This window comes from Labeo rohita, chromosome 18 (genome assembly GCF_022985175.1).
Source record: "Labeo rohita strain BAU-BD-2019 chromosome 18, IGBB_LRoh.1.0, whole genome shotgun sequence".
Lineage (NCBI taxonomy): Eukaryota > Metazoa > Chordata > Actinopteri > Cypriniformes > Cyprinidae > Labeo > Labeo rohita.
Window position 1 is genome coordinate 18,257,753 of NC_066886.1, and position 23,995 is coordinate 18,281,747.

Genomic DNA, 23,995 nt, shown 5'->3' on the forward strand with positions numbered 1-23,995 from the left:
TTCACACTGTCATGACAAAAACAGATCACGTGAGCAAAAAAATTGGATTTGGGACACATTTGCCTACAGTGTGAACGTCCTTACTACCTTTCTGGGCCTTGAACATGGTGGTTGCATTGCTGTCTATCCTATTTTAATGGTTTTGCATTAAAAGACATTGGTTTTGCATTAAAAAAACAAACAATAATACTTTTACAGTTTATCTTTTTAAACTTTATTTGTAGACTTCAAATACCAATCAATAGTGCATTCCTGGACTTGCAGGTAAACATAACCAGTTCGCAGGTCTTCTGATGTCCGGTGGAAGCATGTACAGTACTTCCCAAAGAGGCAATGAATGACCGCAGTAATGCATTAACATTATAGTAACCGGAACAACCAGAGGGTCAAAGTCTCTCTCTCTCCAGAACAGGCAAGAAAAAAGGAAAAAGAAACCAGTGGATTTTTCTCTCTCTTTGGGGACAGTAGGGTACCCTCACCCCTTCTTCATCTGCGAAATCCCTCGTCATTCGCTCCAGACCCACCCCAGATGACCTATCTTTCTGGAGGTCAAAGGGCAAACCCTGAATCCTCAGACTGGCAATCAGACAAAAAACAAGGCTAAGACATCACAAATAAGCCAAGATACAAGAGGAAAACTGAACATATTGAACATATACACAGGTACAAAGCTGCCCCTCACAATGTTAAATATATTTTTCCATAAATCTCTTTTATTTATCCATCTCATTTGCTCTCTCACATATCGATAAAAACAATTTATTAAAGTAAAGCTTTCGACAACCATTTTAATATGTCTTTAACCGCACAAGTCTACTTTGACATTCAACAAACACATACCTCAAGTGACATCCAAGAAAAAAGTAAAGTACAGTAAGTTTATTTGCTTGTCCATAAACCAGTTTGTGCTTTTGGTGTTGTCTACCGACAACAGTCAGATTTGATGTTTCTCTATCTGTGTAGAAAGAGACCCAGCACATGAGGACATATGGACCACAGCTGAAAGAAGCAAAGGTGATGACCGAGATTCTTTACAGGACATCAGCATTGTCAGCATTGCTTTGTTATAGACAAAATGACTTTTACCATTTACAGAAATCAAAAGAACATATCAAAGGCAAGGTGGAGAGAGAACTGCCACAGAACAGAGACAAGAGACAGAGCTGGAAAGGAGGAAAGCGTCAGAACAGCCAACACACTCTCTTGGCAATTCGTAACTATTTTACACTTTGGTGGCTAAATTTGTATAATTTCATTTGTACTTTTTCATACGATCGTCTTATGTCCTACTGAAAGTTAGTTTTTGGTTGGGGTTAGGAATGGACTTTAAATAGTTCACCTGAAAATGAAAAATCTGTCATTAATTATTCACCCTCAAGTTGTTCCAAACCAAGACCTTCGTTCATCTTCAAAAACAGAGAATTAAGATATTTTCGATGAAATCCGAGAGTTTTCTAAACCTGCATAAACAGCAACGCAACTGACACTTTCAAGGCCCAGAAAGGTAGTAAGAACATCGATAAAATAGTCATGTGACATCAGTGGTCCAACCATAATGTTATGAAGCTACGAGGAAATAACATCTTCATTTAACAGTTTCTTCTCTTCCGTGTCATTTTTCATCACAGGAGCCGACGTTCTGATGTACAACGTTTGTGCACAAAGATAACAAAATTGCGTTGTGGTGTTCTTGTGAATGCGTGGCAGAGACTGACATGGAAAAGAAGAAATTGTTGAATAAAGTCGTTATTTTTGTTTTCTTTGCGCACCAAAGTACATAAAATTACGGTTGAACCACTGATGTCACATGGACTATTTTAACATTGTCCTTACTATCTTTTTTGGCCTTGTACATGGAAGTTGCATTGCTATCAGTGCAGGGTGTGACAATTCTCGGATTTCATCAAAAATATCTTTATTTGTGTTCTGAAGATTAACGAAAGTCTTACGAGTTTGGAATGACATGATGACGATTAACAACAGAATTTTCATTTTTTAGTTGAACTCTCTCTTTAATGCTTACGTTTTGGTAAAAATCTCACGTTTTTTAGCCAATCGTATGAATTCATGCAAAATCGGCACCTCGTAAAATAGTTACGTTTTCTCATGAGATTGGGTTAGAACAGCACAGAAAGAGATCACTTGATTTCTCTTGCCGATCTGTTCATGACTACACTATCAAGAGTTGATTTGAGCATTAAAAGGTGCACGCAATAGGTTTTTGTTTATGTTCAGTTCCCAGAGAAGCATATACTGACACCTAGTAGTGTGGATGTATTAATTTGTGTGTGTATCAACTACTATTCACTTCATTTTCATTTCTGTCCTTTGAGCACTAAGAAAGTACTACATAATAATTAACTAATAATTATTATTATTGATATTGTTGTCTTTATTATTATTATTAGACATGGCAGCCCATGAGAAGGCAACCTGCTGCATGTGGAATAAATCAGAAGATATGAGTCTTGATTGCATATTCACTAAAAGCTCTACTCACGGTAAGTATAAAACTTTTTTAAATTAAGAGGAAATAACCGAATTCACCTAATTTTATCACCATGTTCCTCAAGTGCCACTGCAACAACGAGATGGGGTTGTATGGCCTGTATGGCTCTGAATCTCATCAGTCTGTCTTCTCAATCGAAAACCATGGCACAACATCCCCAGAGTCCCACTGACACAATTAAATCTGTCTTCTATTAGGTCAGATGGATAATTTCATCTGTCTGTCCCCATCTCCTCAAAGCCATTAATCCAAACCAGACTCAGAATGACATGTGCTGTCAAAGGCGTCTCCGCATTCAAATGAATCCTCTGCCTCGTAACAAAACATCATTAGTTTCCATAACAAAGCTCAATAAAGCATAACATTAAGAAGAGGACAAACGCGTAACGCTTCCGTAAAACATGAATGGTTGTCAAAACTACAATTCTCAGAGTATTTTTGTCCTTTTACTTAACACTGATCTTTTGGGGTAGATACATTATTGAAGCTTAGCAGACCTCTATCGAGCACTTCAGATGTTGTTCATCCCGTTTCGTGTAGAAACACAAGAGTTTTTAATATGGCTCCTTTAGTTAATAATATTCCAACAGGCTGCATAACCATTGTGACATCATCAGGGGAGGGGCTATGCGACAATCCAATACAAGGGAAATGGACAACAAGGTTCACAAAACACCTGCTAACATTAGTACGGAGGATGTTGTACCTTTGAGAAAGGGAAAGATAACAACTTGCTCAAACCACTATAGTACAGCAAACCGAGAGGCAAAACAAAATCGATATCAAAGGACAAATTACAAACACTTGAATTAGCCCTTGAATTGAAACAGTTCAGAAATTGCGTTGAGATATGCCCAAATTCAAGAGAGAGAAAAAGGAGACAGAACAGGCGTTGGCAGGTGAGCGTGAATTGAACATTGACCTCTCAGCTTCTCCTCTGTATTGAGTAGAGAGAGTGTTTCTCAATGGATCAGAGTGAGTTCAAAGGTCACTAGCCTAATCGTCGACCTTCATCATCTGCGCTTAAGTAGCAGTGTGGCTTTGATACGTGTGCTTTCACTCTATTCTCTACCTACAGGTTCAATTCTCCACATTTTGATTTCCTTATGTAATTTTAAGTTTTAATGTCAGCCCCCATTGTTTATATCGGTATAATACAGCATTTCTTCTTTTGCCGTCTTCGTGTTCTTTGTTCGTCAGTCAAATTCTCAATACCTGGGAAATGGAAAGCACCGGGGACATTGGATTTAAAGGGACAGAAAAATCTCAGAGCGAGAAAAGACAGTCGCGGGGTGCTGTGCTGTAGCTGTGCCCGTTTCGAGTCTGCTTTCAGAGGGGCGCAGCACATGTATCCTGGTTGTCCAAGGGTTGGGGGCATTGTGGGAAAAGGGGGAGAGACTCGAGAAGAGAGGTTTTCTATCAGGGTTAGGGTGTGGCATGGAGAGGGGGCGTTGGGTCGAATTAACCCAATGACTCTTTCCCACTCTCACGCACCTGCTGACCGGTCTTACTCATCTTCATCTCCGTCAGCTGGATGTATCGCAGCACGTTTGTGTCTGAATAGAGAGAGAATGAAGTGTAGAACGTAAGAAGTGTGACTCTGGGCCACAAAACCAGTCATGAGGGTAAATTTTTTAAAATTGAGATTTATACATCATCTGAAAGCTAAATAAATAAGGTTGTTGGGATAGGACAATATTTGGCCGAGATACAGCTATTTGAAAATCTGGAACTATTTTAAATCTGGATTGATTTAAAACCACTGATTTTAATATTTATTTAGACAAAACAGATAGGATATTGGACATAACATGAAGTTAATTAACAGATTAGCTGTATTGACCAGAATTTTAATATTAGTGAATCCCTAAGAAACAAATATTGAAACAGTTACAAAATTATTGTGACATTAAAAATTTATGATAATGATATACGTGATATCTATAAAAATCCTGAAAAATTTAAATAATAATAATTATAGCGTTATAGCGTTATAGCGTTATAGCGTTTATCGAGTGTTAAATAACTTCTGTGAACTGATTCTTATTTTATAGTATTCTGTATAGTGATAAGGACTATGTCAATTAGCATCAAAATATAAATATTAGGGCTGATCGCGATTTTGGCGTAGCTTGTCAGTGCTTTACGGCTCTGTGTATTACTTGCCGCTCCAGCTGAACGCACGTGATGGAGGTTTACTACTAATCAAAGTACCGGCTTCATTGACTAAACGCGCCTCACGACATCGTGCGATTATCGTTACAGCCCTAATAAATATCCATATGAAAATACCTGAGATCGATTAAAGAACACAGATAATCCATATACTTTTATAATCGTAGGTCGATTCTCATCATGTTTCATCATACAAAACATCTCTTTCTGAATTGTACCGGTATATTGCAACACCCCTAATTAACAAGATAGCGATATTTCATTATTTAAATATAATGGTTATGGTCAATGCCGCTTTATCGTGACACCCCAATTAACATGATAGCGATATTACAATATTTAAATATAACGATTACCGTCAATGCCGCTTTATCGTGACACCCCTAATTAACACAATAACGATATTTCAATATTTAAATATAACGATTATCGTCAACACCGGTATAACGCGACATCCCTGATTAACACGGTATTTGATTACTTAAATATCACGATTATTGTCAATACTGGTACATTTTGGACACCACTAATTAACACAATAGCGATATTTCATTATTTAAATATAACGATTATCGTCAATGCCGCTTTATCGTGACACCCCTAATTAACACTCTAGCGATACTGAAATATTTAAATATAACGATTATCATCAATGCCGCTATATCGTGACACCCCCAATTAACACAATAGCGATATTTCATTATTTAAATATAACGATTATGGTCAATGCCGCTTTATCGTGACACCCCTAATTAACACGATAGCGGTATTTCAATATTTAAATATAACGATTATCGTCAGTGCCGCTATATTGTGACACCCCTAATTAACACAATAACGATATTTCAATATTTAAATATAACAATTATCATCAATATCGGTATAGCGCAGCACCCCTGATTAACATGATATTTCATTACGTAAATATCATGATTATCGTCAATACAGGTATATTGCGACACCCCTACTTGGGTCCAATGTAAAATTCTATAACATGAAAGCAAAACCATTTGAGAAGGATAGTATTATAGGAAATATTATAGTATATATTACAGGATAATAAAGCGATCATAAAGCCTACCTGTGGGTTCACGGCACTTGGCATCGCGTAGGTAACGCAGGGCACACTCGTAGTCTCCCAGGTGGTAGAAGGCAATCCCAGCACGGTACATGGCCTTAAAGTGATCCTGCTGGTGTCCAAGGACCTTCAAACAGTATTCCTTAACCCGCTCGTAATTCACCAGCTCCGACTGCAGCAAGCACGCTATAAAGAACCACAGAGTGTAAAAGAGAAAGAGAAGGAGGCGAATTAGTAGTACAGTCAAAAGGACAGGACAAAACAATAAAACACCCAAAATGAATAAATCAGTGAACAGCTAGGGAGAAGGGAGTAAAAATAGGCACAAAATATACTGGTCTACAAAACCCAGCCCCAACAGATAATGCAGAAAAAGGGACAGTATGTTTTTTCACAGTCATCAGTTGTACTAAAGGTCTGAGAGCAGCAGTTTTTAATGCTATTGGTCTCAGATAACCAAATTAGCACAGAGTGAAAGCCTAATTGCATCTTTAAGCCACTCTAGGCTCAGTGACACAGATGAAGTAATTGTTTTATCTGCTGTCTAAAGAGAAAATCAACCGAACGAGACACATCCTAATCTGAAACTGCTGCTTTGAAATGTTGGATGTGTCTGAAAATGTGCATGCTTTATTGAAAATCAGTGTTTTGTATTTAGAATAGCTATAATACTTCCACTTTGACTAAATGGAAGGATTTGGAAATTATAATGGCTAATGACAGATATTAATATGAAAATTTTCCACATCCATTTCTAATATTTCATTGGATGAATTAAATATGGAGGTCTTTGGTTTAAAAAAAGCTGCCGCTAATTAGATGCATTGGCCCTGAAAGAAGATCTGCACAGCAAATGAATTACTGCGGTGCCTGCTAGGCAGCTGGTGCATGTTGTCAACCCCTCGTCCAATCAGGGTTATTTATTCCAACAGCAGATGACATGGCTGGACGCTGATGGCAGGGGCTGGGAAACTCAATTTCATATTTCAATTTGAGCTTACTGGTTACAGTGTGTGTATGTGGCTTATGTCTGAAATCTTCAGGCGTTTAGGACTGTCTGCAATTCAGTTCATCATTTAAGCTCTTGCATAAGCTCACTTCTCCGCAGTTTTCTAATTATGAACTGAATTCACCTTTTACATTATTATGCGCCAGCTGATTGTAAGGTTGGTAAGAGTTGTTTAAGAGTTTTAAATTTCTTTATGCTATTTAAGTTGTTTACAATGTTTCAAGCAGACCTATTATGCCCCTTTTTTACAATATGTAATATAACTTCCAGGTGTTCCCAATATGTGTCTGTGACGTTTCAGCTCAAAATATCCCACAGATAATAAGATATAGCACTTAAATGATATGTTTCATGATATGTTAATGTCTTAATTCTAACTATTATCAAACATCAAAGTAAATTGAAATCACAGTGAAAATCTGTGACCTCACTGTATCTTCTAAATTTGATCTAGTTCGATACCTGTTTACTGCATCAGTGCGGCACCAATCTTGGCCCGGTCTGACTGGCAGAGGTCTGACCTCTGCCAAGGTTAATGTGTGTCTGTGCAGCTGAGAGCTTGCTGACCACCAAATACACTGACAAAAGCTGCTGCTTTATACCGACAACCTCCCTCTGTCCTTTTCTGTTACAGTCCTCCAACCATCACTCGGCCTGTCGCTGACACCTCTGTGGAAATCATGAGTCAGGGCTATCGCCAGTGGTGACACAGACAAAAAAAGATCAGTCCACCACAAATTCAAACTCTACAAGACAAGACACCACACAAACTCTACACAGCATTCAAAGTGTCAGACTGGCAGTAAACGAACACAACCATCTTTAAAAATCACAATAAATGAAAAATGAGTGACAGACCGATATATGTGCCAGGATGATTAATTACGTTACATAACCATGTACAACTGGCCGATAAACATATAAGGTAGTTTCCCTTTGTGTCAGTTCCAAAATCTACCAACAGCCAAGTAAGCTATGTTAATAATATATACAGTGGTATGCAAAAGTTTGGAAACCCCGCAGAATCTGTGAAAATGTGAATAATTTTAACAAAATAAGAGAGATCATACAAAATGCATGTAGTTTTTTATTTAGTACTGTCCTGAGTAAGATATTATACATAAAAGATGTTTACACATAGTCCATAAGACAAAAAAAATAGCTGAAATTATTAAAACAACCCTCTTCAAAAGTTTGGGAACCCTTGGTTCTTAATACTGTGTGTGGTTACCTGGATGATCTGTGACTGTTTTTTTTGCTTTGTGATGGTTGTTCACAAGTCACTTGTTTGTTCTGATCAGTTAAACTGAGCAGTGTTCAGTTTAACTGAATCACTGATGCTCCAGAAGGAAAAACTACGTATTAACAGCCGAGGGGGTGAAAACTTTTTGAATTTGAAGATCAAAGTAAATTGTACTTAATTTGTTTTCTGTGAAACATGCAGGTATCTTCTGTTGCTTCCGAGGGGAAAGTACTAAATGGGAAAAAATGATATTTCAGCAAAATCAGAAAAATTTGGACATCTTCATCCCTTTCAAAAGTTTTCACCCCCGGCTCTTAATGCATTGTGTTTCCTCCTGGAGCATCAGTGAATGTTTGAGTCCCTCAGTTGTCCTCAGTGTGAAAATATGGATCTCAAAATCATACAGTCACAGCTAGAAAGGGTTTAAATATGCAAAAGATGCTGGAAAACTGAAGAATATGCTGGGCCTAAAGGATTTTTCTGAAGAACAGTGCTCAGTTTAGCTGTTCAGAACAAACAAAGGACTCATGAACAACCATGACAAAAAAAGTATTTTATGTAAAATATCTTACTAAGGACAGTACTAGGTTAAAAATATGCATTTTGTACAATCTCTCTTATTTTGTTGAAGTTATTCACATTTTCACAGATTCTGCAAGGGGTTCCCAAAATTTCACATGCCACAGTATATTTGATGAAAAAGAAATTCTTAGTACAAAAATAAATCAATACCAATATTACAAAATACAACATTAAAAAGTGTGTAAATCACTTGTTTTTCTAAAGAAACATTGTCTAACAGCAACCCCAGCAGGTAAAGTTACAGCGGGAGTCCACATCTCTCTTGTCTCCCCTGAGCCCGATGAGTTTTAACAGACCCCCTAAAGCAGGGGTGCTCAACCCTGTTCCTGGAGATCTACATTCCTGCAGAGTTCAGCTCCTGAACCAACTAATTAGGATCTGAAGGAGCACTTGATAATTTCAGACAAGTGTGTTTGATCAGGGTTGGAACTTAACTCTGCAGGAAGGTAGATCTCCAGGAACAGGGTTGGGCACCCTTGCCCTAAAGCATGCGGCCAGTTTGTTGTGGGGCAATTGAGAAAGAATGTGGGAAAGTCATGTGATGCGTCCACCACGATATGATTGGATGTGACTGGTTATGTGATTGGTTCATGCAATAAATCCTGCCTCTTGTGTTTGTTCTGCATTCGCAAATCAGTCTAAATGAATAATATAATAGTGTTAATGGGAAGACGAATTTTAAAAAGTAATTAAACAACTCACACATTTAGATGAAAACCACATCAAAATAAGACTCAAAATGGCATGAAAACATGATCTGTGGGAGTTTTTAGTGAGTAATCAGCTTGATGAAATTTAAAGTACATCTGTGTCTGTGACCAATATTTACTGAGCTTTGATGACTGATGATCCAAAAAATCAATTTAAAATCACGAATTTACATTTGATTAAACGTAACGTTGTGACAAACAGCAAGGGAATCCTGGAGAAACATGATGAGAACATATTGTACTACATGAAAAACTACCAACCATCAAAGACAACCAAAAACCTTTGTGTTCCTCATCATTATCAAAGCCCTTTGGTTTGTGGGCATGCTGGGAGAACGATGACATAAGCGGCAGAAAACTGAGATGGCTTATAAAAGGAAGGCTGTGTGCTGCTGTACAGATATAAACTAAAGCAAACATCTGCTGACTGCTAAAACAGCTGTTAAGTCAGACACGTATATAGTCAGTGGAGGAAAGGGGGAGAAAAACGTGGTCTGCCCAACCTAATAAAGGTTATAAAGACAGAAGGACTAACTAACAAGAGCAGAAAAGAGATAAATGATGATTAGGTGACAAATGAAAAGCTGTGAGAGGAATCATCTAATCTAAATTACTTCATTATAACTGAAATTCCATTCTGACTAGAGAGTTCGCAAAGGCTTCCTTTCTCCCCCACCACCTGATTTAGCCGTTTTCGTTTGGTATAATCTCCCTTGGGTTTGTCTTTTCTCCCAATAAAATCTGAAGATAACACTGTCTAAAATTTCAGAACACTAAAAGTCTTGCAACATGCAACTTTCCCTTTAAGACAATACAGCAATTTATTGATAGATTAGAGATTTCATGCATCTTAACCATGTTCTCTGGTTTTTGTGATTAACTAGGCTGGCTTGGCTCATTTGGTGTGGGATGAGAGCGAAACTGCCTTTCAGCACACCACCACCATGATCGCGCTCGTCGAGCATCCTGTCCATCTTCATTCCGGGCAACTGGAACCCTGGCAAGCTCTCAGTGTATTCAGTTTCAGGCAATAATGGTCTAATGGCTCCTAACTCTTGTGATATCCTGATCTCTCTCTCTGGGCCTTTCTCTCTTTCCACAACACACCTACAGGCGCACGCACACAAACACACACAAATCCCACAGACTGATTCATCACACAAATGGATAAGGCGTGGCAATGTGGATACTGCACTTAAGTGTCTGCTGAGTGGCTCTATGCGTGTAATAATGATGGCATCACATATTAATGGACCCGATGCACTTTATGCTGCATCATAGTTATATGAGAACATAACTGCTAAGGGCGCAGCGAGAAAGCCAGAGCTGGTCATCTGAGCAGGGCAGAGACTAGCAGAGTCCATTTTGAGATAATCCAACTTTACTGAGGGGGGTTTGATAGATTTGTCACCCTTGATGAAGCTAAAGGCACAACACATTTGCACCGCTATATACTGACATACAGATGTGTCAGTTCTTTTCACAGTTCATTAGTTTTCAAAAATTGATTTTTGTGCAAAAAAACCCCAGATGAACCCCAAAATGAACATTTCGTCATTTCATGGGTAAACTATCTTTATATTATATATTTGCATATTCTAAATTCAGTCAGTAATGAGTAATGAAGTGCACTGACATGATTGACAAAAATAAAATAAGTCTTCATGCCTCATCTTAAAAATATCCTAGTGCTTTAAAATCGATTAATTGCAATTAATCGCATCCAAAATAAAACTTTGTGTTTACATAATAAATGTCTGTGTGGTGTGTATATTTATTATGTAAATATAAATACACACACACATGTATATTTTTAAGCAAAATATGTTATATATTAAATATATTTATATAGACCATTTCGTCAGATGTAAACATACTGGTCCCGATACACTTCCTGTTTCTTTTTTTTTTAATTTTACACAAACATCACAAAAAAAAAACAACCAACATAACATTTGACTGGATGAAAATGTTACATTAGCACCTTTAAGATGTATTTGTATATGTGAAATAAAATAAAAAATAAAAAACAAAAAAACAGTAAGTGCTTCTGGACCAGTGTTGTTTACATCTAACGAAATGGTCTATATAATATAAATTCTGTAAATATAAATATATACAAAAATATATATATATATATATATATATATATTTACAAATATTTTCTATATATACTGTATGTGTGTTTATTTATATATACATTATAAATACACACAGTACACACACACATATTATGTAAACAAAAACTTTTATTTTGGATGCGATATATCATATTTTTATATGATTTATATTATATATAAATATATTACATTTATTTCATAAATACATACATGTATTTGTCTATATTTATATATAATATAAATATGCACATGCACATATGTAAATACATATATGTAAACAAACTCTTATTTTGAATGCGATTAATCGATTTGACAGCACTAATCCAAACAATTAAAAATATAAAATATAAAACATACACTACTGTTCAAATATTTAGTTAATACAGTTTTTTTTTTGTGTAAAGAAATTAATATTTTTATATAGCAAGGATGCATTAAATTGATCCAAAGTTAGAGTATAAATATTTCAAATAAATGCTGTTCTTAATGCATGAAAGAATCCTAAAAATGTAACACAAATTATATTACATTTTAATATTTATTAACATGAAAAATATAAAAAATAATCTGAAATTCTTTTTTATTTGTAACGTTATTATTTTTACTGCATTATTTATCAAATCAGTGCAACCCTGTTGAGAATAAGATACATTTTCCAAAAATAATATTGCCAACCACACACAAAGTGTCATTAACATAATAATTATCATAATAAAAACAAACAATATATATATATATATATAAAATTGTAATACATTAACAAAAACACATCACATTTAAGAGCTGAAGTAAGATTTTTTGTGTGACTAAACAACTAACAGCATGAATTTTGTTGTGCTCTGTCACAAAGCTATATATAAATATAGCTGCAAGCAACAATTGCCAGGGTTTAAGTGCTTTAAGACATTTAAGCACCTATGAAAAAAGACATTACATATTATTTAGCAAGTCTGTAACCACCTAAATCACTGATTAAAAATCTGGTTCAAATTCTGGTAGTTTACCATAGAAATATGACGTTTTTAACGTTTATGACTGGTATAGGTCCAGCTGTGGTCTGATCTCCCTAATATTTTGCATGCTTGTTTAGAATCACCTGCCGCATGAAGTTTTGCTTTTTCGTTTAGGCTTTAAAGCCTTTTTGGTATATTTGAATAGGCCCCTTTTCTAAACGACCCCGTTATAGCTTCCCAAAGGGTAAATTTCAACATTTTTTTGATAATTATTGACCTAGAGAGTCCAGAGAATTGTTCTGCAGTGTTTTTTTTCCAGAGTGAGCGAAAAACCTAGGACTAGTTCGCTAGTTTTTTTTACATCTACCGTTAACTAACGGTTTGATTGACAGCAGTGATTCTAGAGGCAAAGTTGTTCGAAACGAGGAGGTCTATTGTATGATATAAATATTATGTAAATGTGTGAAATGCAGTATACAATCATTTATACCCTTGAAAAATGTGATATCGCCCCTAGTGGTCTATTCCTTTCAAATTTCTCACAGACCTTTAGGGCCATGAGTCGAACATGCCCACCAAGTTTCAGTCCGATCGACCTTCGTTAACCTTGTCTAACAGTTGCTCAAAGTTCATCGGCCTGTGGCGGCCATGTTTTTTGAGATGCGCAAATGTCCTTATAACTGCGTTGGACCACTTTGGACCAAGACTGTATGTACCGATAGGTCAAATGGTTTCATAGTTATGGCCGTTTTTATGTTTTTTTTCCCTTCTATTGTGCCACCAAGTGCCTAAGCTCTGCGACTTTTTTTCACATGGCCTCTGATTCAGCTCTTACATACGTGTTGTGAGTTTGATGAAGATATCTCATTACGTTCAAAGTTACAGCTATTTTAGTAAAGGGAGCCGTGCCCCTTTCGAACGTTTTGGCGTCACTTTGTGATGGTGCGTCAGAAGTTTATCTTTTTTTGATAATTATTGATATTCACTCTCCAGAGAATCTTTCTGTACTGGTTTGGATCTGATCTGGTGAAAAACCTAGGACTAGTTAGCAAAAGTAGTTTTTTAAAAAAATGCAAAATACCTGAAAATTTCATTAACATAAGACACTTGAGCCTGCGATGAACTGTTTAGGAATTATGAGCAGTTTCGTACTTTTGATCGCTGTAGCGCCCCCATCAGGCCAATTGGAGTGAGCCTTGGTAGCGTTGTAGACAGTGTGAGTACTACCAATCCTTCCAAGGTTCAAGTCTCTACGACTTACGGTTTGGTCTGCCTGATCAGTTTTACATAGAGATTGCTGATCGTTGGTGATTCTAACAACTACATTTGGGTTTCAGCGCTACGCACTTGAACCCCTAAATTTATAAAGTAATGTATAACACACAAGTCATATGGATTATTTTTAAGGTGTCATTTTGGAGGGTGCCAGTAATCAGCCTTGTTCACTTTCATTAACTGAATAAGAGGAGCATGACCATTCTGCTAAACATCTTCTTTTAAGTTTTACAGAAATAATAAAGTCATGATGGTTTGGAACAAAAGGAAGTTGACTAAAATCATAGTAGGATGTTTATTTTGTGGGTGAACTATCCCTTTAAGATGATTTTGGAGATTACTGGTTTAAGTTTTTCTAAAACTGAACAGGTGCAGGGACAGCTGTTGTGTGTATGGGAGAAAAAGACAAGCAATAGGTAGGAGTAGTTAGCAAATGTTCAGGATTTCCCTCATATTTACACCTTCACATAAAAAGAAAAACCAAAATAAGCAGCGTTTTTTCAGAAAAGCCACCAGATACAAATGTTAGAAAGGAAGAGAAATTAGCAAAGAGCGGATTGTGGTTTGTGAAGCGCAGAGAATAGCAAAAAGGTGAGGCAGTGTAGAGGGAGTGAGAACTTGAGGGCAATCGATTTCAAACGCCCTCCTCCCGGAACATCCATCTCCAGCGGACTGGATCACTCCCTCTCTCTTTCTGCTCTCCTTATTATCTTCTCTTCCTCTCTGTGCTTTTTTTCTGTCCCTTTAGCTCTCTCTGGAGTGCTGTTCTTTTGACAGGTGCAAGGCTGACAGCATCAGGTAGGGAAGTGGAGCTAATTTAAAGCAGTGTTGGTTTGTGGTGATTACCCTGCTGTCACTCTGATGGTAATTAGTTCTCTTGATGCTTAATGGTTGATGCAGGGACCCATCAGTCTAAATGACATCTCCCCTCCCACTGTGTCCTTACTCACCCGCACACGACCTCGTCTTGATTCCCCCCCTCCTCCTCTACCACTTTCCTTAACACCTACTGTCACGCAGCAGACCTTTGACTAAACAGCACGTTTGTTCCATACCACAACTTAATATCTAAACAAGAAATAACATTTGAACAAACTTTGAACTGTGACTATACAAGATAGATAAATAGAAAAAAGGTACAGTTCTGCCGCTGAGGAGGTACCCTAAGGTACAAAAGTGAAAAGGTATATCTTTGTACTTTACCTATACCTAAATGGTACATATTAGTACCTTAAAGGTACATTTTAGTACTTTGAAAGTACATAATTGTACCTTTTCACTTTTGTACCTTAGGGTACCGCCCTAGTGACAGAACTGTACCTTATTTCTGACAGTGTAGATAGATAAAGGAGCGAACAAACGAACGGCAGATACATAGATTATAGATGATTAATCCATTAATGGATGAACGAACAAACAAATTAACAATAGACAGATAGACAGACAGATAGATAGATAGATAGATAGATAGATAGGTAGATAAACAGATTGATAGATGAATGAGTGAGCAAACAAACAAACAACAGATAGATGATCAATTCATTAATGAACAAACAAAAAATGGACAAATAAATAAACAATTGAACAAATGATCGATATAGATTGTCTGATGAATGAAATGAACAAATGAATGAACGAGAGATAGATGATCAATCCATTAATGAACGAACAAACGAATGAATATCTACCTATCATAGATAGATTGATGGTTAAACAGCAAATGAACGAACAGAGGAACAAACGACAGACAGACGGATAGACGGATAGACAGATAGATGAGCAAGTGAGTGAGCGAACAAATAAACAACAATTAGATAGATGATAGATAATCAATCCATTAATGAACAAACAAAAAAAATGGACAAATGAATGAACAAATGAACATACAAGAGATAGATGATCAATCCATTAATGAACGAGTGAACAAGCAAACAAACAAATGAAAAAGATAGATAGATAGATAGATGGATGGTTGATCGACAAGTGGACGAATAAATGAACAAATGAATGAACGACTGATAGACATATAGATCGTCTGATGAATGAACAATGAAAAAACAAAGGAACAAGAGATAGATGATCAATCCATTAATGAATGAGTGAACGAACGAATAAACAAGTGAACGAAAGAACGATAGATTGTTTTATGAACGAACGAATGAAAAAATAAACGAATGAACAAACAATAGATATATAGATGATTGATTGATGAACAAGCAAACAAACGAACGAACGAACGGACGATAGATAGATATATAGATGGATTGATTGATGAACAAACGAACGAACGATAGATAGATAGATGGACAAAAAAATGAACAAATGAATGAACGATCGATAGACAGATATAGATCATCTGATGAATGAACAAATGAACAAACGAGATAGATGATCAATCCATTAATAAATGAGTGAACAAACAAACAAACAAACAAACGATAGATTGTTTTATGAACGAAAGTAGGGACGAACAATATATTGATAGATGATCAATCTATTAATGAACAAGTGAACGAACAAACGAACATACAAATGATAGATAGATAGATAGATTTTAAAAAAATGAATGAACAAGTGAATGAACGATAGATAAATTCTTGATATAAAAGGGAGACAATTCTTAATTTACATAAAGACTCCAGTCAGAATATAGCTTGCCAGATCACGAATATACTAAGGCTGGGACTACATCTAAAACCCAATCCCATCCTCCTCTCCATCTCATCTAGTGATCTAGTCACATCCAGTCAGCATAAGCAACCACATATGACATTACATGGTAATATGTTCACAGTTTACAGTGCAACGATAAACACATGACTCATTTTATCTATTTTAGCCTGGTGCATTTGTTTGTTTACTCGTTTTATCACATGATATGAATATTATATCAAACGCAGCAGTATAAGCTTCCCGCTTCATGCAGTTTTTAATAAGGCAGTCACTCAACGCTTAGCAAACAAAACATATCACCCACAACAGGAAGCAGTACCAGACTGTTTTAAAAGTAACAAAAGCGGGTCTCAGAATAGTTCAGCAGCGGATGCGCCTGAGTTGGTTCTCAGTCTTATTTAACAAGGCTGAGGGACCCTGAGCTCACATGTATAATTCAAACATTAGTTACTGCTAAGTGCTAGTTCCTCTCCCCTGCACTGAAGCCTGTTGATAATGGCCTTGTCAGTCAGTGCACTGTGGCTTGAAGGACGCTAAGAGGAAGGCTGCCCTAAATCATGAGGCCCTGAGACTTAGCCACCGATGGCTCTCTTTCAACCCATCCATCCCCACCCTCCCCCCTTCAGCTTCTCATCTTTAGCTCACTATTTCTGATTAGGAGTAAATGACCTATTCATATTGCATGAATCTCATTTCCTTTCCAAGTTTGGTAACTGCGTAGTCACTTTACCGTTCCTCATTCATCTTATCTCCTAAAAAAATCATCTTCCCTTCACAGACTTTGTCTTTGTTCTTATTATATTCACATTTACCGGAAATGTAATAAGTTTCTAACGGGTATAGGTGCTGTAAGCAAAATTCCTTGCATAACAGGCATACTACCTGATAGATATCACTGAAACAGGTTTCCTGCAATATCACATCTGTATCTGGGACAGCATCAAATCTCTATAAATGACAAATAAAGAGCGAGGGGATAATCAATGTGAAAACTAGCCAATCACACATAGAAAAAACTAGGACTGCCCCCTAATAGTCTACTAACCATCAGCCGACGAGAAGAGGCTTGGTTGATCAATTTTATTAGTCACTTAGTTGCAGGAAAAAAAAATCCAGAGGAAGTGGCGAAGTCAGGCAGTCCGTGACAGATCGTTAACAGCTGGTCTATGTGGTAAAATAGTAAATCAGGCAGCACATCCAAATGCTCACCTATCATTCATCAACCTCAAATATGGCTTTTCATCTAAAAGATGTATGTAGTAGCAACTTTACATGGGCGCTCAATCTAATGTTAACCTAGAAAAATGTGCGCTACTGTCTATTGAAGTGCTACTGCATAACATATTGAGGCATCGGTGCCGTCACTTGCTCTTAAAATACTCCATTTTTGCTCATACAGATAAGAGTAATACATCTTTCGAAACTCTAAAGACTTTATTTGTGTACACTCAGAATAACCACAAAACGTTGCGCTTTTGTAAAATAAAGCAAACAGGACGTGCTTTCTGTTGTCTTGGTCTTAAGCGAATGCCTTACAGACATGAAAGAGACCTCTCGGATTTCATCAACAATATCTTAAATTGTATTCTGAAGGTGAACAAAGGTCTTACAGGTTTGAAAGAACATGAGGGTGAGTAATTAATGACAGAATTTTCATTTTTGGGTGAACTAACCCTTTAACAACCGTGGAGCTCAGTAGGTCTGTTTTTATTACATTATCATTAAAAAATCTATTTCACTATTTAGCAAATGATGGGATTTTTACTTCTTTAATGCAACTGTTGTTTTATAATTTTATAAACTGTTGCATATGTATTTTATAATTTTGCACATTCAGAATAAAACACAACTAGAACTGACTGCACCAATCTTAGTTCCAGAAGTGTTTTCTCATTTATTTCTTCCATAATGCTTTAAAAAATTCAACATACTGTATGGTTTTATGTCATGATTAAAACCAGCTAACTCGAATAACAATGAATCACAACATTACAAGTGATCATTTGAAGCAAAAAGTATATGAAAAATATAAAGCATTACGATGCAACATAAAACTACTGACTCAGTCATTGATTTTTAAGTGTAAAAGACAATACGTTTAAGATTTATATTAAAATACAAACAAACAAACAAACAGATAAATAAATAAATGGAACTTGTATCATACATGAGCATGGGAGGTCCCTGCTGAGCTTCTTTGTTGCTGTTCACATTTCTGTGATAACAACAATAATGTCTTTGATTGGTGGATCTCTATTCAGGATTATGGGTAATGTAGTTCTCTACCTAGAATTAGGCTAGTAAACATGATTTTTTATTTTTTTTAACTGAAGCATATATCTTAAAGGGATATTTCACCCAAAAAATAAAATTCTGTCATTAATTACTCACCCTTTAAAAGGCGAGATTGTTGAATAAAGAAATTATTTTGTTTTCTTTACACACAAAAAGTGTTCTTGTAGCTTCATAACATTACGGTTGAACCACTGATGTCACATGAACTATTTTATCGATGTCCTTACTACCTTTTTCAGCCTCGAACGTGCCTGTCTATGCAGGGTCAGAAAGCTCTCAGATTTCCTCAGAAATATCTTAATTTGTGTTTTTAAGATGAACAAAGATCGTACAGGTGGTAATTAATGACAGAATTTTCATTTTTGGGTGAATTATCCCTTTAACAATCTCAGAGCTGCCACGTCTGTGTTGAAAGAGTGATATCATTAAAAATCTAAAATGAGGAGAAAATGAATATGATTTTACTTCCAGACGGGGTGGGGTTTAGAGGAAGCCCCTTTAGTAAGAAGCTGAAGTGATACTGATTGCTGGAGTGGGTGATGGTAAAGCCTGCAGTCACGCGCTGAAGACTGAGCTGTTTTCTAAAGGGACTCGATGAGGCCCACTCACCATATTTTGCCTACCACCCCTTCCCCCTCTTGTCTTTTCCCTCAGCCTTTCTCTCCCTCTGACCATCTGTAATCACAAAACGACAGGCTTGTTCACCACACCATGCACATGCACGCCGGGGGAGCTGACAGCATATATGACTTTGCAGTTTTAAACCTAATAAGAAAACAAGAAAACAGCCATCTCAAACCCTTATTTCACACTAATGAAGAAAATGACCACCACTTTTGACATCAAAATACACATTTTGCAGGTATTTGCATTAAATAGTCATCCTCTCCCTGGAAAATTGACCTGAAGTATTGATGACTCATCTTCTCCACAGGGGTGTATACCATTTTTTGTCCATTGGGGCGTGTAAAAATGCTCTCTGGAATGAGAATGTGCTCTCCACCTTAATTATAAATAAAAAAGCACTTGCTACTGATCTAATGCTGAAACAGAGTCGTTTCCTCCTTCTTCCCGCAAAGCCCCCAGAGTCATCAACTGTCCACTGTCCTATCTGCATGGATTAACCACAGTGCAACATGGGTTGCAGAGAGAAAAAGGCTAGATTACTCAGTCAGATCTGCAGAACCTCAGCAGAGAGAACAGTTGAGCATGTTTAAGAGGAGAGGATGAAATATTAATGGGGTATCCCTGCAGCTCCCTCCCATAATGCCCTCAAACACCATATGCACATGCTGACAGTAATCAAAACATCCCTGTAAGGACACTTGATCACATGCCTGTGATTTAAAATGTGCAGAGATTGTTTTTTTTATATTCCGTGATTGAATTTTGATGCTGAGGCTAGAGGATGATGAGCAGACCGCGGCCAAGCTGGATTCCCAGTCGGAGCCCTTAAGCGATGCACTTAGCACCAGAGGTTTCAGTAAACCATTATGACTGTATGGAAACATCACCGATGTAACTCCACTTAGACATGGGCATTAACAGAGACTTGATGAATATGCATAACCGTGGAAAGAGCTAGATGATATAGATCCTTAAAGAGGCCACTTAATACTTTTTCCTTCATAATGATTTTTTCGGTGAACTTTTCCAAAACAGTTTACCCAAAAATGAAAATTCTGTCATCCTGTCACCCTCTTGTCATTCCAAACCCTTTAAGACCTTCAACTTCAGAACAAAAATTATATTTTTGATGAGAGCTTTCTAAGCCTGCATAGACAGCAACGTACCTTTATCGTAATAATACACAATCTTTAGAAGTAAATAAGGTAGAAAAGTGCCTTGCAATATTACGAATTATGGATTTGAGAATTAGTGACTGCAACACAGGGAGGTTTTCACTTGGACATCTCCGGGCGGGAAACGTGTTGTGTCGTTGACCCGTAGTGTTAAAGTTAATGAGGAGGGCTGCCGAGTGTCCCTGGATGACTCTGCGTCCTAGAAATGGCTAACGGTGCATCAGCAGTACGGCCCCCTACAGCGGTCGCACACAGCTCACGCTCAGAGGACAAACACCACCAGACGACAACAGCTCTTTGCTTTTCGACTAAACAGGCGAGCATTGGAATCTCCACTGAAAACAGCATAATTACACTTTTGTTAACAACACTGTTGACAGTTCAAGCAGCAGGAACTGTAATTCCTATAATTCCATCCTGTATGTTCACTGTTAGGTAGACTCAAGTAGACTTCTAGAAATAACAAATGGCTGTTTTTTGTGAAAGTTTTGTTGCAGTGATATATCTACTGTAAATAGAGACATTTTTTGGTAACATCATGCTGGCCAGCTTCCAGTGACCTTAAAATATTCTTGGTGCAACAATGTGCTTGGCAGTTTGGGTTACAGTGAGTGACATCTTGTCAAGTCCACTGAAAACAGCTATAGGCCATAGAAACTTTACATTTAAGAAACAGTTCACTCAAAGTTTTGTCATTATTTGCATCACTGGTCCTCACCAGTTTTACTTCATACATTTCATGGGATGCAAAAGGAGAAGTCCTAGATGCTGTTTTCCCAACAAGTGCAAACTGGTGATGAATTCATATGAATTGTGCAGACTCATTTGTATGTTTTCATACAATAATCTTGCACCTCACTGGGGGTTAGGTTTAGGAGTGGATCTTCATGCTTAGTCGTTTCTAAAACAACACAAACCATCCTATTTTGCCAAATATCTGCCAATTTTTTTTTTGTTTTTCTCATGAGATGGGTTGTGTTTTACATGCAATTATAATAAATGAGGACTGAAGTGTTCAAGCCGCAAAAAGGACACAAATCACTACAAAAATATCACAAAATATATAATGGCATGTGAACCATGAACCATGCACCATCTTCCGAGTCTTTCGAAGTCATGAGATAATTCTCTATGAGAAACAGCTGAGAATAAAAAGGATTGGTTCACCCAAAAATGCAAATTCTGTCATTATTTACTCTCCTTGTGTCATTCCAAACCTGTAAGATCTTTGTTCATAATTGTAACACAAATTAAGGTATTTGTAATGAAATGTGAGAGCTTTCTGATGCATCATGGTACTCTAATGATGTTTCTAATGGTGTGTACACCCCAAAAATAAATGTAAATATTTGTGTGAGTAAAATACATACAAAATCAATGCAATGATGCAAATAGATGCGAATTCGCATCGGGCAATGCAAATTATGCGAACTGGATTGCTAAACTGCATTATGTAAATTTTCCGCTCAAATTTAAATTTCTAAACTTGCGTGTAAAACGCTATATCGTGCATTCGTGGAAATTGTGTCTTCCATGCAAGTTTAAAAATTTAAATGTGAGAGGAAAATACGTATGACGCGGTCACGAAACTCCACAATGATTTTATTCACACGAGTGCCACGAAAAACATCACGCGAGTAATGTAGTGGGACAACACAAGAATATTTGCTTCGCATTTGGTGTGCACACAGCATAAGACTGACACAGAAGAGAATAAATTGTTGAATAAAGTTGTTATTTTTGTTTTCTTTGCACACAAAAAGTAATCTCATAGCTTTGTAATATAACAGTTGAACCACTGATGTCATGTGGACTATTTTCATGATGTCCTTACTACCTTTATGAGCCTTGAACATGGTAGTTGCGTTGCTGTCTATCGAGGGTCAGAAAGCTCTTGGATTTCATCAAAAATGTATTAATTTGTGTTCCGAAGATGAATGAAAGTCTTATGGGTTTGGAACGACATGAGGGTGAGTAATTAATAACAGAATTTTCATTTTTGGATGAACTATCCCTTTAAGTTGTTATTTACTGAAAGCCAAAGCTTTTGTATGACTTCAGATTAGCTTAGAACCATTTTTTTAAACAGTTTTTTTGTTTGTTTTTTGAAGCTTGAAAGCTTCGGTCCATATTAAGTGTAACTGCATAGAAAAGAGCAGCCAGTAATTGTATTATAAAGCTAATAAAATCAGAGGAAAGACATTCATACAGGTTTAGAACTAAATGAGGGTGAATATGTTATGACAGAACATTCTCTTTTCTCTGATATCAAAGATTTTTACACCAACCATTAATTCACAACACCACTTTCAACATACTTTTTTTTTTTTTTGGAAAATCCTGTTTCTTGCTGAAATATGAATGCACCGCCAGAACTTCCCAGGGTTTTCATTTTAAACCCTGCACACAAAGGCTGCATCTGGAGGTGTGTGCTGCTCTCAGCATCACTACAACCATCTGGAGCTCAAACCTACTTTATTTAAAACACATTCACACATAAACATGTGCAACCTCACATGTAGGGCTTCAAGGTGCAGAGCTTCCCCCAAACAACGGCACTGTGTGAGAAAAAAGCTCCAAGATTAAAACAACATCACAGGGAAAACCAATCAGGTGAGCAAGTAATGACAAAATTTTCATTTCTGACATTTTTAGTTGAACTAACGTCATCCCTTTTATTTCGAGACACTATGGCGGCTCCTACATCACTCTACTAAACTGTTTACAATGAGGCCTTTACACAGAAGTGTTTCAGGTCGAGAGAAATCTTAAGTGGCCCTTAGAGAGATTATCTTGAGGGAGAACTAGCATTGTGTTGACGCACAGGGGTGCGCGTCCTCTCTCCCTCTCACAAACACCCATCAGTACATGACTCAGCATCATAAGACATTACCGGGAGTTGCTGAGGTCCTTACGGGAGAGTTTTTTGTTTTTATGATGTGCTTACAATAGGTTTCAACACGAACTCTCCTGCACTGCAGGATATAAAACCACAGCAGTATGAAACTGCTTTGTAACATATGTTCTATTATAGATACGCTACAGTATGTTCTTGAACACAAAGGTATGAAAGTAGCATTCTAGAAACTCAGGAATAAAATTACAATTTAAAAAACATTAAAAACTTGACAGATTTATTCAAATATTAAAGCAGAAGAGACCATCAGTTCACTTTCATTTCGCGCTGCCGTTTCTCCTGGACTGAGGTTCTATAGCGAACTGTCACTCCACATTAAACAGCGCCAAATAGGCATTTATTGTTTGAATACGATATAAAATAGACAGAATTTAAAATCTGAGACTTCGTTTCATATCTAAAGTAACAAAACACAAAGCTCTTTGCGATTTATTGGATGGGAGGCACGTTAAAATCTTCCGTTCGATAAATGAAAACAGGCTAGACTAATCGATTCTTGAGATTTAGGAATCGATATCATCGTAAAAATGAGAATCGATTAAAATCGAGAAATCGAAATTTTTTACACAGCCTTATTATTTATTATATTCTTTAAATATAAAGTTGCCAGTACCACTGATAGCTTATTTATCTAGGTTATATAAATGTAAGTTT

The 23,995-nt window shown here is 36.8% G+C and overlaps 1 protein-coding gene across 1 annotated transcript in view; it reads right to left on the minus strand.

Moving 5' to 3' along the window:
* Positions 1–1,833: 1,833 nt before the first annotated feature.
* ttc9b (tetratricopeptide repeat domain 9B) overlaps positions 1,834–23,995 on the minus strand; it is a 29,858-nt gene continuing 7,696 nt past the window's right edge. The window contains exons 2-3 of the mRNA XM_051135789.1: positions 5,766–5,948; positions 1,834–4,065 (exon numbers count right to left, since the gene is read on the minus strand). Coding sequence (XP_050991746.1) covers positions 3,971–4,065; positions 5,766–5,948 — 278 coding nt within the window. The 3' untranslated portion in view covers positions 1,834–3,970. The remainder of the gene's footprint in view (positions 4,066–5,765; positions 5,949–23,995) is intronic.